The sequence below is a fragment of the Lepidochelys kempii genome, chromosome 7 (genome assembly GCF_965140265.1).
Source record: "Lepidochelys kempii isolate rLepKem1 chromosome 7, rLepKem1.hap2, whole genome shotgun sequence".
Taxonomy (NCBI): domain Eukaryota; kingdom Metazoa; phylum Chordata; order Testudines; family Cheloniidae; genus Lepidochelys; species Lepidochelys kempii.
The window spans coordinates 73441905-73460107 of record NC_133262.1 but is presented as its reverse complement, the minus strand read 5'-3'; the positions used below and the strand labels follow the sequence as shown (position 1 = coordinate 73460107).

Below are 18203 nucleotides of genomic sequence, written 5' to 3'. Positions count from 1 at the left end.
TTCAGAAGTTGAAAAGTGAATGTTAAGTGAATATATATTAAGTCACTGTCTTGAATAATAAAGGCAGGTAAATCTTTGAAGTTTACATCCATGAATAATATAATTAGCAAGGCCAGCCCACAGTTGGAAAGTATATTGCTGCTGGAAAAGTGAACTTCCTGTTGCTTTAAGTGTTCTGAAAGTAATTAGGTAATGTGTTACTAGCCTAAGGCCACAGGATAAGTGGTCTCCCAGGAATACGCGTATAACCAGCATGGATGGTTAAAACTGTTGGTTAACCCTATTGTACTCTCCATTGAAAGGCTGTGAACTGTATGCCTTCTGTGGAGCCCTTTTTGGCATTACATCCATGATCACATTGATGGCAATCGCACTGGACAGATATTTTGTGATCACACGACCACTGGCCTCCATTGTGGTGATGTCCAAGAAGAAGGCTTTGATAATTCTTCTAGGAGTCTGGCTGTACTCTTTGGCTTGGAGCCTCCCACCCTTCTTTGGATGGAGTAAGTGAGATAGAATTCAAGTCTATTTTCTGATACCAGGAGAAAATGGGGGGATTAAAGAATGGTCTATTAGACACAAGGATGAATAAACAGAATTTACATATTAAGATGAAGTTTGAAGAAATCACTGTGAAGGAGATTGCTTATAGCTAATGAGTCTTAAGCAATTTAATCAGCAGAAAAGATTGCAGTGCACATATCCCACTTAATTATCTTACTTTGTCACTTTTGCAGGGAATCTCATTAGCATGCTGTATAAAAAACATATAAAATAAAGGGCAAAAATAATGCAAAACAGGCTTCCCTAAGAGTGCATAATCTTCTGCAATCCAGCAGAGTTGAACAATAAAAAGTAAAGGGGACAGATGAGCACAGTTTTTAAGTTTTCAAAATGATTTTCAGTGCTCAGAATGACAGCCTGTGGAACCTGAATTCCTCTATTTATACCTTAAAGCGGTACAGTATGGGCAGCAAGAGTGCAATTTTCCACACCCCTACAATGTGCCTCAACCCGATTAGCAGGGACCAATTCTAGAGGTAAGAGTGTTGTTTACTCTCTGTGCCCATTTAGCCCTTGACATCTTAACAAAGGATGACAGGTAGTAGTAATTAGGTAGCTGATTTGCTTGCACACGTTAATTTTGTGTGTGTAAATTGGTATGTGTTCATATTTCACATCTTGACAAATTAAAAATTTGGCCCTTACTGTTGGCTGAGATAGCACTATTTCTGTTTCTCTGTTAGAAACTAGACTAATACCATTAACTTGTTTCACTCAGGCCACCAACTTACAGTCAGCATTAACCTACAGTAGGATGAACTTGAACCTACCAGTTAATCGCCTAAGCTCCAACATTACCCACCCCTGGAGCAGGCCTGGTCCCCATTGGTGGGGCAAGGTAGGGTTAAATTGAGGTGAGAAAGTAGCACTTTCTCACTTGCCTACCAGGCTGTTGCCAACAGGGTCAGACATCACTGAGTTATTTTTGTTATTCATTTTTTTCTCCCCCCAAATGTGTAGCATGCATAGTTGGTAAATTCCAGCTGTTTAACATTATGGCTTTTAGCTTAATGAGAGAATTTCAAGAGAGTAATATGACAAATACTCTTAGATGAGAGAACCTTAATGTGATGAGGCAGACTAATTACTTGAAGGGTATTATAACTGCTGTCTTATAATTAGATTCTAATAGTATCCATCAGACTGAGTCTCATACAATAATGAGACATATCTGAGCATAGCACCTGGTGCAATATTTTCTAGACCTGGTTCCACAGAAGTTAGCATTCTGGTTAAATGCTGGCAATTAAATTAATGATTAAAAATAGTTTGGTGCTGAATTTGCTTTATTCTTTAACTGTCTGACACAGTTTCTCTAAGGAGAATATTTCTTATTTCAGGTAGGAATGTGCATGTGTTTTTTACATTTATTTCATGGCAAAGTTAATTGGAATTGCACAGTACACTTCTGTTGTCTGCAGAATTTAAAAGAGCAGAGGTTAGCATAGTCAGTTTCGTTTCACTCCCAAGCAAGAGAGGTGATAATTTAAGAGAAAAATTGAGACATTTTAATGATTTTAGAAACATGGGTCTGATCCAAAGCCCAATGAAGTTAATGGAATGAGTCCCATTGACTAAAGTGGGCTTTGGATCAGGTCTGAAGGCTGGAATGAAAAAGAATCATTATTTTATTAGTCTAAAGATTGATTCATTAGATCTAGTAAATTCTAAGAGCCTATAAAGCAGTGGAATCAGTAATGGTAAGAAGTGCTTTAAAACAAGAAACAGGTGCCCTTATTAACCATCTTCTCTCTACCAACAGAGCCAGGTTTGATCTTTTTCAAATCCCAGGGATATGCTGAATTCTTTTTCCACTTGTTCCTCCACAGAATGCCCAATAAAAATCTTTTCATGGCTCATGTGTTTTTTTCTTTCTCTCTTCCTAGGTGCTTATGTTCCTGAGGGTTTGTTGACTTCCTGTTCCTGGGACTACGTGACCTTTACCCCATCAGTCCGTGCCTATACAATGCTCCTCTTCTGCTTTGTCTTCTTCATTCCTCTGATTGCCATCATATACAGTTATGTCTTTATCTTCAAGGCTATCAAGAATGCCAATGAGTGAGTTGTCAATAGTCTAGGTTTTCATTCCTTGCTTGGGGGAGAGCCTTTGTTTTTATGGGTTTATATATATTGTTTTATAAACCCCATAAAAACAAAGGCTCTCTCTATATAAAAGGCTATATATATATATATATATATATATATATATAACTTGCAACTCTATTTTAACAAGTTTTTTCCTTTAATGGAAATGGGTAAGAGACAAAACAGAATAGGAACAGACAATGAATTTTCAACATGGCAAAAATGTTAAATGTGTGTGGAGCGGGGTGGTCTTCAAGGTTTGGTACTTAGCCCGCATTGTTTAATACATTTACTAATGATTTGGGAAAAGGTGTGAATAGAAAGGTGAGAAATCTAGCAGATGATACAAAACTATTTAGGTTAGTCAAGTCTAGATAAAGTGTGAGGAACTTCAGAGAGGCCTAATAAAGCTAAGTGATTGTTCAGCACACAGGCATATTCAATGCCAGTTTCTTTGGTTTGCTTCAGCCACTTATGCCATGTGTACATGGCACAAAGTGGCCTTGAAACAGACAGGGATATCCAGTAGGGAATTTCCCTTGCATATGTGTCAACAGAAGGACTATGAAAGGACTCCCCCGCAAAATGTCATTGGTCTACAAGTGAACAGGTGGAAGTTGGCTATGAACTCTTTGTTAAAAAAGGTGCAGTGATGCAAGATGCAATGTGTTAAACCAGCAATTCTCAACCGGGGGTCAGCGGGCCATTTCAGAGGATCTGCCAAGCAGGGCTGCTCAGAGCCCTGAGCCCCGGTACCCAATGCTTGGAGTCCCGAGCCCCAGCACTCTGGGGGACAGAAGCCCTGATCCCAGACACCCCACATGGCTGAAGCCCTGAGCTCCAGCACCCTTAACCCTGGCAGAAGCTGCCCAAGCCCTGAGCACCAGCAGAAGCTGCTCCTTTCGGCTGAAGCCCCAAAAGCCCGGGTGCCTCAAACCCCGGCAGAAGCCACTTGGAGGGCTGAAGTGCCAAGCCCTGGTGCCCCCCGGGTCTGAAGCAGTGGGGCTGAAGCCCTGAGACCTGGCACCCCGTGAGGCTGAAGCCCCGGCAGAAGCCACCCCACGGGGCTGAAACCCCAAGCCACCACCCACCCCAAGGGGCAGAAGCCCCAAGCCCCCTGCCCTTTGAGCCAAAACCCTTGAGCCCTCCATCCCGTGGGGCTCCCAAGCCCCTCCCCAGCAGCCTTGAACCCCCCACCCAACATCTGGAGCCAGAGGGCCCTCCCACAAGCTGTGGAGTTTTTATAGCATGTTGGGAGGGCCTCCCAAAGAAAAAAGGTTGAGAAACCTTGTGTTAAACGAAGTGCAACAATTTGCATCAGGAATATGTGAAATCAGAACTACTGGAGTACCAAGCCAGGGCCCGATTCTGCCATATTAACTCATGGTGAGCAGTACCTTACTACATGTTCAATCCCATTGATTTCAATGTATCTACTCACGTAACAGTGTGAGTAAGGGTGCCAAAATCTGGCCCTAAGAAGTAAATAAATAATTTTCTCCTTCCACAATTAGAGGTATCATGCAGATTAATCTGGGTATCTGAATAATCTGAAGCCTTATTTTGGAAACGTATTCCTCACATAGCCCTCCATCCTGCTCCTGCTGAAGTCAATGGTTGTTTTGCCCCTGATTATTGTGAGCAGGACAGGGCCTCTACTGTGGAAAAGCAATTACACATAATCTACATACATCATAGTATATTACCTTGGGGGAGAGGGGCTGGAGAGGGTTGGCATGATCTGGTTAAAGACCAGTCCTTTGTTCTATTTTGTTAAGTTGTTTGCTCAATTTCTCCCATATATTTTGCATTGTAACTATGGTTTATTTCCCTTAGGGCTGTTCAGAACATTGGTTCTGATGTTAATAAAGTATCCCAGAGACAGTATCAGAAGATGAAGAATGAATGGAAAATGGCCAAAATTGCCTTGATTGTCATCTTACTTTACATCATTTCCTGGTCACCATATTCTATTGTAGCTCTGGTGGCTTTTGCTGGGTAATTATGAATATATTAGCAAGAAAAAAAAACAGTGAGCCCAGAAGGTGTGAAATTGTAAAAGAAGCTAATTATGAAAGGCCAAGTAGTTGTCAACTTTAATGCTCAACAATGGAAATGGGAAACCTTCACATATTCAGGAGTAATCCTTTGTTACACATTTGGTAAATGGAGCACATGCTGGTTGTAATTTTTCACAGTTTGATTTTTCAGCACAGAAAAGCTAATTATTGGCAATACATGAAATCATGCTAATTAATTCTAAAATAAAGTTTCACAATGCTAAAATATTTGAACATGACCATATGGCTATTCCAGGTTGCAAAACAGATTCGTAACTTGTTTTGATTTATTTTCTCTGGGCCTGATTATCTACTCACTTACACTAGTCTGATGCAATAAATCCATTGGCTGCAGTGGAATTACCCCTCAATTACAACAGTGTAAGTGAGCTCAATATCAGGCCCTATATCTGGCATAACTGGCTTTAGTTCTTTTGGTGCTGCACTGAAAAGTAACAATGGATGACCTAACCTGAAATATATTTCAAAAAATCCTGGAATGTGTTGCATTTTTTCCTCCTATTTAACTGTCAGCATTTCATTCAATCATTTTCAATAAAGACATAATGTCCAGTAAAAAAAGTATCCATTAATATGGACTGGTTAAGAGCAAGGGATAAGCAGTCAGACTCCTTCCTGGGTTCTGTTCAGGCTCTGCCCCTGATTTAATGTGTGACACTGAACAAGTCACTTAGCCACCCTGTCCTCCAACTACCTACTTCTAAATCGATTTAATATCTTAAAGCACTTTGATGTCCTCAGGTCAAAGACCCTATACAAGTGCAAAATAAAATAAATTAAAATTAATGATTATTAATTAAAAATTAGTAGATTAATACTTGCTGGCAGGGTTCCCTCCCCACTCTGAACTCTGGGGTACAGATGTGGGGATCCGCATGAAAGACCCCCTAAACTTATATTCCACCAGCTTACATTAAAAACTTCCCCAAGGCACAAATTCCATTCCTCGTCCTTGGACGGTATTGCTGCCACCACTAAATGATTTAAACAAACATTCAGAGAGGGGCCACTTGAAGCTCTATCCCCTGCAAAATATCTCCCCAAGCCCCTTCACCCCCTTTCCTGGGGAGGCTTGAGAATAATATACCAACCAATAGGTTAATAAAGTGAGCACAGACCAAATCCCTGGTTTTCAGGACACTGGAAATCAATCAGGTTCTTAAAAGAAGAATTTTATTAAAAAAAAAGTAAAAGAATCACATCTGCAAAATCAGGATGGAAGATAACTTTACAGGGTAAATAAAAAGATTTAAAACCCAGAGGATCCCCTCTGACTTTGCTTCCCAGTTACAAAACAGGAATAAAATTACCTCTTAGCATAGGGAAAATTCACAAGCTAAAACAAAAGATAATCTAACGCATTTCCTTGCTATTACTTACAACTTCTGTAATTTTAGATGTATCTTTTTAGGAGATGCTTTTTCCTGTTTGGTCGCACACAACAAAAGAGCACAGACCAGAACGTTCTCCCCTCCCCAGATTTGAAAGTATCTTCTTTCCCCATTGGTCCTTCTGGTCAGGTGCCAATCAGGTTAATTGTTGTTAATAAACTGATTAACCCCTTAAAAGTAAGGGATTCTGTACCTCTGGCCAGGAGGGATTCATGTTACTGCATACATAAAGGTTGTTATCCTTCCCTTTATATTTATGACACTTGCACTAACCCACCACTGCCTCTTACTTATAATTTTCCAGTCATCTGATGAGAAATGTGCATCTGAAACTTAACAACCAATACAGGATAAAATTGACTGTGATAGAGTTTATGAGAACTGAGGCAGGAGTTACTGCAGACACTAGGAAGCAGAAAACTGCCTTTGTCCTCTCCTTCAACCTTTTCAGTTTGGGGCTATACCTTTTTGTTCCCCTTGGGAGCCACTGTGCCTTCTCGGGGATTAATAGACCAAGTCCCAATGCCTTATGTTGACTTTACCTTGACAGCATTGTCACATACAGCATAGATTAGGAGACAGACCTAGAAACTGTGACTACAGTCTTGCAGTCATTGAGGGTGGCTGGTCTGCTAGATTAACAAAATGTACAAAAGCAAAGAATGAAACCTAATAACTACAGTACATGCTGTGGGAGTGGAAGATTTAGCTAACATGATACAGGCTCAGTAGGATTGTTGCACTCCAGCCACCATGACACAGGTGTTGTTTTTCCTGTGTCTGGCCAGCAATGACAGAAAGTTTGTGTCACCGTTTACCTCACTGAATGCACTATTGACTAATCTTACTAAAGCATCCGTCCCCTGAAAGGTTACTACGACCTTAAAATGGGAGACAGCATTCCAGGACATCCTGTGTTGCCAGCAAGTACTATGTTCTCCAAGGAATTCATCCTCCAGATCAATGTCCTAGGAGCAGGGGTAGGGGCCACCCTGTTTCAAGAACTGCAGGAAAAAGAACACACTGTGATCTGGAAACTATCACCAGAAGTGAGTCTTAGGTTAGTGCTGGTAGGAATGCCTGCAGTCAGCTGCCCCATTAAGACACTCCAATATTATCTGCTGGGGACCCATTTCCATTTGGTCACATAACACACACTTCTCCGTTGGCTGAATGTGATGGAAAACTCCATTCCAAGGATGATGAGCTGCCTCCTTAGTCTGCAGCCCTGTTCCTTCTTGGTGCAGCAAAGCATTGGGGCACAACATAAAGCCACAGGCAACTTTCCCTGGGAGAGAGGGAAATGATTCTACAAAGTGTGCTACTATTCCCACTGCTGAAGGAAAGACCCACTCAGGGTCTAGTTGATGCAAGTTGACCCTGCAATATTACTGATATTTAAGTGTAGGTTCCACTACTGACTTTATTTTTATCAAGACAACCTGAACGGGGCCTGACCTGGGCTGTTAAAGCTAGCAGCACCACACTCAGAACTTCCACCATCTCCTCTAAACATACATGTCAGGTGATGAAGATCCCGCAAACTCTCAATAAAACATAAAACCACCCTCCACTGCATGAGGATTCTTTGACTTTGGTTCCCAGCTTTCGGCAGGTAAAGTCAAAGTGTAGGTGGGAAGCTGATTTATCAGGCACTCTTGTGTTAGCTGCTTTTCATGCAACACCCTCGTCCCTTATTCAGCACACCTGTTAAATGCCATATCAGTGCAGGTTATGCTACTTTAGCCCTTACAGCTCTTTTCTGACCAACTTACACCACCATTTGGGTCACTAATGAATTTAGCTCATAGACTCCAAAGGAACAGCACTTGCTTATTAAAGGCTGAACTTGTCCCATGGTCTTTACCCTACTGTAAACAATCTGGGATTAGCTTGTGGCCTGCTTAAACCACAACCATGAGTAGAATATGGTACACAGCAGCACTTGTCAAGAGGAGCACCAAAGAGATTGTGCCTCTCTGAAGCACAGTCTGGCATGATCCTTGAATAAAATGGGTATGAAATCTGTCCCATGCGCTAGGTTGAAAAAGAATGTTCCTTGACGGTATGTTGGTCCTGCTCCTTGCCCCTCTTATTTCATCCTACCCTCCTGGGAGAAGAGGAAGGGAGGGAGAGTGGCAGCAGTAAAAAGCAGTCCCTGCACTCTGTAACTAATTTTTGTTTTTTACTGTGTGCTGACTATGCAGTAAAAAATAATCACTTTGCATTTCTTTAGGTATTCCCATCTCCTGACACCCTTTATGAACACCGTACCAGCTGTGATTGCCAAAGCTTCTGCCATTCACAACCCCATCATTTATGCCATAACTCATCCCAAATACAGGTAAGGTTGCTCTCTTCAAACACAAATAACATAGCAAAGAAAACCAAATCTATCTCTGATACAACTTTCTTGGATTCATTGAAATCCCGTTGTATGCTAGTGCCTGAGCTGTGCTTCATCTGCTTATTTTACCTTTATGCTGTTTTTTTACCTCTGCAAGTGAGCATGAAGCCAAAAAAGAAAACAGAAAAAGCGGTTTAAATGCCCTATAAATGTCAGTGGAGTCTGTACTCAGAACAAATTACCGTGCAGATGGGAGCTAGAGACATTTATGGAAGGGTGATAGCTGTACTCATTGATCATCTGATAAAGGGTAGAGACCTTTCCTGGCTAAAAACAAGTTTTATGGTCTTTTGCTTTGAAATATTTCCTTGGGAGATGTACCCATTTGTCAGTGTTGCAAATAGCAGTTTGTCAAGTTACCCAGACCAATGAGAGTTGGAGTTTGGTAAATGGCTCCATTTCTTTCATGTGTTGTGGGCTTCCCATTCCTCCTTCGCGCTTCCATTGTTCAGTCATCTAATAATTGTTTTTTAGTTGTAACATCCAGGTCAACCCCAGTTCAAGTTCAGATGAGGGACATGTGATGTGAACAAGCACAGCTAAGCCATGCAATATTGCTTCTCCCCTTTCAAAAGCATTCTGGGGACTCTGGGGATTCTGGGGTGGGGAAAAGAGCAGTGTAGTAAAAATGATCCCTTACCCCTCATCTAGAAAGAACAGTTTGCTTTAGAGTTTATACCACCACACCGATACTAAGTGAGCAGATGCCCAGGAGGAAGTTAGAATAGCTGCTTAAGGAGAGATTAAAATAATTCTCTATGTGGTAATTCTGCACAGTTCAGTTTAAAGGGCCAGAAGCTTTATTTTTATCCCAGTTCGTCTTTAAGCAGATAAAACATTTTAATAGCTGGTTTCAGAGAAAAAATTACATTTTAATATTCTTCTCCCTGCCCAGCAATGTCAGTAGTAAATTCTGACTCAACAGAATGCTGTAAATCACTCATGTCTTGTTTCTTTACAATTATCTTGAAGAGAAGTTGCACACAAAGCAGTATCTGAAATCTGGGAAACTTTTCAGTCTCTGCAGCATGTGTCTGTCTGAATGAATTTCATGTTTATGGTGAGTGGCTTTTTGTGCTGGCAGCTTTATTTAGGCAGAGGGAATTGACTGGTTGGTTCTATTTTGTATCCACTAGAATGGCCATTGCAAAGTATGTGCCGTGCCTTCGACCCCTGCTAAGAGTTTCTCGTAAAGACTCCAAGTCTTGCAGCAGGTATCTCTCAACCAGACGATTCACTATTACCAGCCAGTCTGAGATAAGTGAACTGCAGAAAGGAAAGAGACGGATATCCTCTCTCTCAGACAGTGAATCAGTAAGGAAAACCCTTCAGATATGTTTATTTTGAAAAAGCAAGTAAATAATTTTCATACAGCACCCTTCAAAGTAGTAGGTAGATTAGATGGAAAGATGCATTGTGGTGCTAGGTACAGAGGCTCTCTGAGGGGGTAATTGGGGATAAAGCAGAATTTAAAAAAGGAAGATAAAGTTTAAAAGCAGGATGCAAATAACATTGATATTCTTACAGGTTTGTGTCACTCATGGGAGAATGGACAGATGCACTAATTGGAAGACAAAAAGTGAATGGGACTTAGTGTGTGGTGCTTCAATGACCACAGATCTGGAACTTGGATACTTAAAAGTGAAATTGCAGTCCCCAAGTAGTGCTTGGAGGGAAGCAAGGTTGTAAAGAAAGAGCCAATGCGCTTTCTGAATGTGAAATGGGCTGCATTTAGAAACAGATTATTTGGCAGATTTAGACAGATCAACAAAATCCATCACAGAACTATTTTTCCAGAAGATCTCAAAAGCTTGCTGCTGCTGCCAAACTAAGTATTGCGAAATGTTGTTTCTGCACGGTAGCCAGAAGCAGGTCAGATTTCTGGAGTCCACATCTCTTTCTAGGTTATTAATGACACATTAGTGTTCTATTTTCAACCATTTTTATATGATTCCTAAAATGGAAAAATGCCATTATGTTCTATGTGAGTGTTCATGTTTTCAAGCTAATATCCTTTCAGTTGATGTAGTCAAGCTCTGAATTCTGACAGTTACTTTTAACTGTGATTTTTTCCAACTTTTTTTTAATGTTATACTTCTGACTTATCAAGCCAATCAAAATTAAACCCATCAGGCTAAAAGACATTGTTCAACTTGAATGTTTTGAAATTCACTAACAGTTTCTGACAAAACACCCTTTAAATGATGTATCTTGAATTTTTAAAAAAGAAATAATCCTTCAAAACTATTAGTACGCTCTCCCTCTCCCCTTCTCTACTACCCTGCTGATATAAGGGTTTTTCAGCAAGGGAGAAATCTAAGGCCCTCATTCTGCAACCGGATTTGCCCAATCAGACACTTGCAGTCATGTAGATTGAAGCCTGGCTACACAGGGAAATAGTGAAACTGACAAACTGCTGTCAAATTCTCAAAGTATATAAATGTTAAAAAGTTGAATTTTTTTCCTAGCTAACTTCTATCAGGCATCAGTAACCTTAGGTCTGCTTTGGAACTACAGTAGATACAAAATTAAACCTGTCAAACAGAAAAGTTATTCCCCCCGCTCCCCCCTCCCCCGCTGTGTCCTTTAAATTGTTAAGTTGAACACATTACACCCCGATTTCATTAGGAATTCTGACTCATCACTAATTTAGTAGGAAGTTGAAGTTTGTCACACATACCCTTCTCTAAATACTGAAGTTCAAGGGGAAAGCAGGGTATGACTTTAAGATAGAAGTTGGCTAAATGTTGTTTTTGACAAGTTTTTCCTTGATTAATATGCTTGATCATCACATGCAATTCCATGAAACCAGGAGTTTCCTTTCCCTAGACATGTACAATACAAAAAGGCAGAGCAAAGACATATTTTGTGCCAAGGTTGGTCAGTCAAGTTATAACTGACTCTAATTTAGCACCCCCACAAGCAGTCAAATTCTCTATCTACAACTTAGTTGCACTCAAAAGGGTGCAATTTTTTTTCATGCCTTTGAAAAATCTCAAGGAAAATAATTTCCAAACAGATCTTTGCAGTAGAAAATGGCCAAGTACAGCAGTACAAGAAGAGACTGGCTTTACAAAACAGAACTGTAACTCATTTTATAGCCAACTGATCCAATGCAGGTGGTGATAATTAAATCCATTGTATATGTAAAATGTGAACTACAGAATGTGTGATGTTTCACCATTAGGGTGGAAACAGAACAAAACTGGTGACAGATCCAAAAAGGCATTGAAGCAAGTTCAGCCCCGTCAGAAGCAGATGCAAATTCTGTTGAAGTCAACAGAATCATTACAGGGCTGACCTTCCTCTAGATGAGTCTGTATCCTTTTGATAAAAACTTATATTAAGGTTTTTATGCAATTTTGAACAATGGTCCCATGAAAAGGTCTCTTATGTGTCTACTCTTTTTTATTCTAACATGTACCAATTTAAAAGGACATTGTCAAGGTATTTTAAAACATATTTTTTGACAACTGCTTATAACAACTTCCTTGAGTTTGGGAGTGAAATCTGTGTCCTAACTAGTGTTACCCTTTATTAATATTTGGTTTGTTGTTGTAGGGCTACTCACTGCTTATGAATGCTTGCTATACACACTTTTCTTTCTTTGTTTTACACTCTCTCTTGTGCTCTCTCGCTCTCCCAATATAAGGAACAATTAGAGTGGATAGAAAACATGAATTTCTGTCTTGTACGAAATTCTGATATTTTGACATTTTTTAAAAAAAATCAAATCTTTTCACTGAATGAAAAACTCCAAAACATTTTCCAGTACTGAAATGTCAAAACGTTTTGATTGACCTTAATCTCTTCTTCCACTTGAGCTGCTGTGATGCCTCATGGGAGTTGTAATTCTGCATCCCTCATGTCCCCATTCTTCCCAGAGGGTGCTGCTTCCTGGCTGGACTACATTTCTCCACTCCCACACCATGGAAGTTTCAAAAAAACTGATCGGAAAACTTGATCAAAATTTTTCAACCAGCCCTAGAAAAATATGCAGACCAAGTTTTAGGCTTTCCATCCTTTACAGTGTTGTTTGCACTAATCTAAAACTTTTTGGGTGTATGATGTTGTGTATAATCAGCTATCTTCTTTGAAATATCTTTCTTACAGTCTTTCCCCTTTATGAACCATGTCCATGTAAAATGTAACTTCATGTTATTGGCCAGAGTAACTGAACCCAAAGGCAACCTAAAGTGCTTGTTTCCGATGTATTCATTGCAGGGCTGGACTGATACAGAAGCTGATGTCGTTAGTGTGATCTCCAGACCAGTCAGTAAACAGCTTTCCTATGAAATTGGCAAATACGCTGTTGAAACCAGTGACACAAAAGCCAAATCTAAACCAAAAAGCCATGATTCTGGGATTTTTGAGAAGGTAATAAATGCTGTGCACCATCCAAGCCCTCAAACAACTGATGAGTTAACAAATCTGCACATTTTTTCATAATTAGAATAGAGTCATAGAAAGGTAGGGCTGGAAGGAACCTCAAGAAATGATCAAGTCCAGCCCCCTGCACCGTGGCAGGACCTGGTAAACCTGGACCATCCCTCACAAGTATTTGTCTAACCTGTTCTTAAACGTCCAATGATGGAGATGCCACAACTTCCCTTGGAAGCATAGGTACTAACACCGTGGGATGCTCCAGGGATGGAGCACCCACAGGAAAAAAAATAGTGGGTGCTCAGCACCCACCAGCAGCCCCACGGATCAGCTCCTCCTCCTCCCTCCCAGCGCCTTCCACCTGCTGCAATCAGCTGTTCAGGGGTGTACAAGAGGCGTTGGGGGAGAGGGGAAGGAGCAGGGGCAGGAAGAGGGGGAAAGGGGTAGAATGGGGTGGGAAGAGGGAGAGCAGAATGGGTGCAGTAAGAGGCGGCGTGTGGGTGGGAGCTTGGGGGAAGGTGTAGAGTGGGGGCGAGGCCTGGGGCTGAGTGGAAGTCCAGCACCCCCGGGGAAATCACAAAGTTGGCACCTCTGCTTGGAAGCCTATTCCAGATCTTAATTATTCTTATAGTTAGTTTTTCCTAATATTTAACCTAAACCTCCCTTGCTGAAGATAAAGCTCCTTACTTCCTGTCCTACCTTTAGTGGACATGAAAAACAATTAATCCCCATCCTCTTTATAACAGACCTTAACATATTTGAAGATTATTATTAGGTCTCCCCTCATTCTTTTCTCAAGATTGAACATGCCCAGATTTTTTAACCTTTCTTCATAGGGGAAGTTTTCTAAACCTTTTATCATTTTTGTTGCTCTCCTCTGGACTCTCCAGTTTGGCCAGATCGTTCCTGCAATGTGGCACCCAGAAATGGACACAATACTCCAGCTGAGGCCTGACCATTGCCGAGTAGAGCAGGACAATTACCTCCTGTGTCTTGCCTATGACACTCCTGTAATATACCCCAGAATGATGATAGCCTTTTTTGCAACTGCATCACATTGTTGACTCATATTCCATTTGTGATTCACTATAACCCCCCGTTCTTTTCAGCACTACTGCAACCTAGAAAGTTATTCCTCAGTTTGTAGTTGTGCATTCGATTTTTTCCTTTCTAAGTATAGTACTTTGCACTTATCTTTATTGAATATATCTTGATTTCAGTAATGAGGGTTCCTACATAGTGGGGGAAAATAACCCTGAGGGTTAACTTTATGTGGTTAAAACACTTTACAGCTTGCAGTGATATGAATGTGATGAGTAATGACCTTGAGGTTGTAAAAGGTCCTCAGCTTTCTATTTTCAGCACTGGTTCATTTTCCAGTTGTCTTTGTTACATTTGCAAGGGGCAAAGGAGGCAGGATGTTTGTTCTTTGCTTCTGAACGTCTTGTATTTTTGTTTTTAAACTGTCATTTGTTGCTTATTCATCATGTGTTCTGCAGTGTCTAAATTACTTATCATGAACACACTTTTTTATGCTCTGTAGTCATATACTGTAACTAATTAACTGAGATGGTGGCTAGAAATACAAAATAACACTGTTCTTTGCAGTTCACTATGTTTCAATCCTCCGGTTTCCTCCCCCGCCATTCCCCCTTCTTCTATTTCACATGCCACTTCGTGTAGAATATTGTGACATGCCTGTGTGTCATGTATGGGCTTTTTTTCTCATTTATCTTTTAGACTTCTGAAGATGCCAATGACATTTCCATGGTGGAGCTGAATGTCAGAGAGTGCAGTTCCTCTCCTGTTGTAAGTATTATTTTAGTATTTGTCAGGAGTTGAATTGAGGAAAGAAAGCAGTGATTTTTTTCTAATCTCTGAACATAGACTAAGCTCTGCCACCCACTGTTGACTGTGCAAGATATGATCATAAGTAAGGATGTGAGTTTGTCACGGTGGTCACAGATTCCATGACTTTCCGTGACTTCTGCAGTGGCTGGTGTGCCTGGCCTGGGGGCAGCTCAGGTAGCCCCTGCAGCAGTTGCACCAACCAATGCTGGAACAGTCTCGGGCCACTGCTCTCCCTTCCCCCAGCAACAGCAGGAGTTTGGGTGTGGGAGGGAGAAGGGGGTTAGGGCCTGGGACAGGGTGAGGCGGAATCTGTGCTGCGCTTACCTCAGAGGGCTCCCTGGAAGCAGCAACATCCCCCTTGCTCAGCTCCTAGGCGGAGGCATGGCCAGGCAGCTCCGCACACTGCCTCCACCTGCAGGCACCGCCTCTGCAGCTCCCACTGGCCGCGATTACTGGCCAGTGCGACCTGTGAAGCCGGTGCTCTGGGCGGAGGCAGCGCGTAGAGCTGCCTAGGAGCTGAGTGAGGGGGATGTCCCCACTCCCAGGGAGGAGTGGAGCCAGGTAGGGAGCCTGCCAGCCCTGCCCACCCCAGCACCAGCAGGAACCTGGGCCGTGCACTGCTGCCCACCACCCCCAGCACCAGTGGGGGTCCTGGCCAGGCTGCGCGCCGCTGCCCCCCCAGCACCTGTGGTACCCCTGGGCCACACCCCAGCACCCACAGGGTGCCCCCCCAATTTAGTCAGGGGTATATAGTAGAAGTAATGAACCCCACTGGGCTCCTCACTAGTGCTTAGAAGCCCTTTGTGCTAGGTTCTGTATGAACACATATTGTAGCAAGATGAGAGGTTCCTGCTCCAAATAATTTAATCTAAAATACTAAACAACTAAGCTAATTGTAAAATAGTTTTGTTAATTAAATGTTAAACAGGATTGCTGTTGGACTATCAATTGAAGATAAAGTATACTATATAAGCCTTAATTATATCTTGAAACAAGTAAGATGAATGAGGAAGAAAAGAGTTTTCCTGATGAACTTTTAAGTGGAAATCATGACTCTAAAACTTGACTGTGCCCTTACTGCTGTCCGAGCCATAAAGTGTCAGCAAGAGTGCAAAGGAAAACACAAGGAGGATCCTCAACTCATAAAAATCCTAGAAAATGTTATAGAAAATATATCTTTGCTTGCCTCTTAGATTATTTAAGCAAAAATTGAAAAAAAAATCATATCCTACAACAGTTAATGCTGTATTTGGGGTCATAATTGTAACATACTATGACAGGTTTTGCAAGGGCAGTTTTGAAACATCAGGTGCTTATCTTTTTTCCTATCCAAGATGGATCATGCTGGAGAAAGGAAACGGTATGCAAGAGGTTTATTTACTTTCATGCATTTAAGATAAGGGCATAGTAGTCCTGTTGTGTCTTTTTCTTTAATAACAGACACTTCCTTTCCAACCCCCATTAAGAAAGAAAAAAATATTTCCTGACTTTTGTTTTGTAGAGGATTTGCTTTGGAGTAAGGTGTTTCTTCCTACAAAAAGTCAATATTCCACAGTCACTGAATATTGCTGTAGAAAATTGCTGTAGAAAAGAAAGCTGTTAACCTTTTGTTATTCTTTGTGTAGGCCCTGCCATCTATAACCTATAGCCTTGAGGAAATCCAAGTAAGTGTTTTTTGGGGCGGGGGGGGGGGGGTTGTGTGTGATTTTTTTATATACTTTTATAACTTGGGAGAGCACCACCCTTTTGAGCAATCCCATACTAACGTATTCTTATCTGATGATATTCTTATCTGATGACGATGCTGTGGCACAGCGATAATTTTTTAACACATCCCATGAGTGGATTAACTCTAATCCATCTGCCCTAAATCCAGCTAGATGGAAAAAAAAAAAGAGAGAAATCAGCATTTGAGTGTGAATCTGTGTTATCTTTAGACTGCACTGTGAATGCTAACACACGTGCCTGAAATAGGTCTTTTCATAGTTAGTAGTAAGCTTTACTATTCTCTCTACAGCTTTATGAAGATATCATTCCAACACACTCCTTTTCTTGGTCCTTCACTAGTATCATCCAGTATTTTCCATTGCTGAATTAATTCTATTCACCTTTCCACTGTTTCCTCTCTTACTTCACTGTTTACTTCACTATTTGGTGTCTCATTTCAAGGCCTCCATGCTGTGGTTCACTTTGGTCTATCTTTTATCATCTCTAACCCTGATAATGCCTCATCAATTGCCATCTGATTTGATTAGATTTTTGGAGGGAAGTAACCATCTATTTTCTGGAATTCATGTGTACTTCTAGCTTTACCAGATCCTTACACTGGCTTCCTTGCACTATTGTTCACAGAGGCATGTGCTATTATTAACCCGAACCTTCATCAGAGTACTGGGGAGTGTGCCTGAAGTATCAAAGTGTTAAGGAATGTAAGCGCTGTGATTTGGTATATTAGTTTGTTTAGTAAGATATTTCTCAGAAGTGACTCCTGGGATACATCAAAAAAGTTTCTAGGTCAAATTCTTTCCCATTCCTATAAGATTCGCTTTGGTTTAGCAGTGGTGATTGTCAGAGTGCTTGTCCAAATGTTTGTCACTTTCCCCTTTAGTGGACTGTTGCAATCTGATCATCTTGCAGACAACTGTGTTTTACATTTCTCTTAAATCCTTACATGCTTAAGACAGGTGAGGGCCTGAATGGCACTGGACTACGAAAAGGAGACTCTCACTCTAGACCGTCTGCAGCCCAGATACCCAGCATTATAATAACATACAGCAACGTCCAGGAAATGGAACAGCCTTCTGAATACAGCTCTGACTTCAGGTTCCCTAAGAATAGTAGCCACAGCCAGGATAAGGACTACAGTAGCCAACCAGACAGACTGTACCAGGGCGTTGCCTTAGCCAGTATCTCAGGAGAAACCACAGATCAACTGAGTGCAGAAGACCTTCCAAAACTGCTCTGATCCACGGAAAGCCACCATTCCTACAGTGACCCAACACGAGATAAGCCAAGGGTAAAAAGAAGATGCTGAAGCAGCATCTGAGCTCTCTCCAGTGGTTGGTTTCCTGTTCTAGCTCGTGTGTTAGGACAAGTATATTATTTCTCCACAATCTAGATCATGAAATTACACTTTTCACTCAGATTTCACTCTGTTCAGGAATTAGCAACTATTGCGTGAACACCACCTTCAGTTACAGTATATGCAGGCTTCATGATAAGACTTCATTCTGTGGGGTTAAGATTCAGATAATGGTCTTTGTTCATTGCCAGATCTCAGCCACAGTTACTATACCAGAAAGAAACACTTTTAGAAGATAAACTATAGAGTTGAGAGTATTTGGGAAAACGTACAGTACCTGGTGGAGAAGGTTTCTTATTTTTGTTAAAGCTCTCTAAGTAGACCATGTTTAAGTGCAATATCAGTGCTCCACTCCC

At 41.2% G+C, this 18203-nt stretch overlaps 1 protein-coding gene across 1 annotated transcript in view; it reads left to right on the top strand.

The window, feature by feature from the left end:
- Window positions 1-17730, top strand: part of OPN4 (opsin 4) — a 36450-nt gene extending 18720 nt beyond the window's left edge. The window contains exons 4-12 of the mRNA XM_073354916.1: window positions 303-506; window positions 2454-2625; window positions 4489-4650; window positions 8361-8468; window positions 9668-9845; window positions 12756-12908; window positions 14655-14723; window positions 16391-16429; window positions 17446-17730. Coding sequence (XP_073211017.1) covers window positions 303-506; window positions 2454-2625; window positions 4489-4650; window positions 8361-8468; window positions 9668-9845; window positions 12756-12908; window positions 14655-14723; window positions 16391-16429; window positions 17446-17730 — 1370 coding nt within the window. The remainder of the gene's footprint in view (window positions 1-302; window positions 507-2453; window positions 2626-4488; window positions 4651-8360; window positions 8469-9667; window positions 9846-12755; window positions 12909-14654; window positions 14724-16390; window positions 16430-17445) is intronic.
- Window positions 17731-18203: the final 473 nt, after the last annotated feature.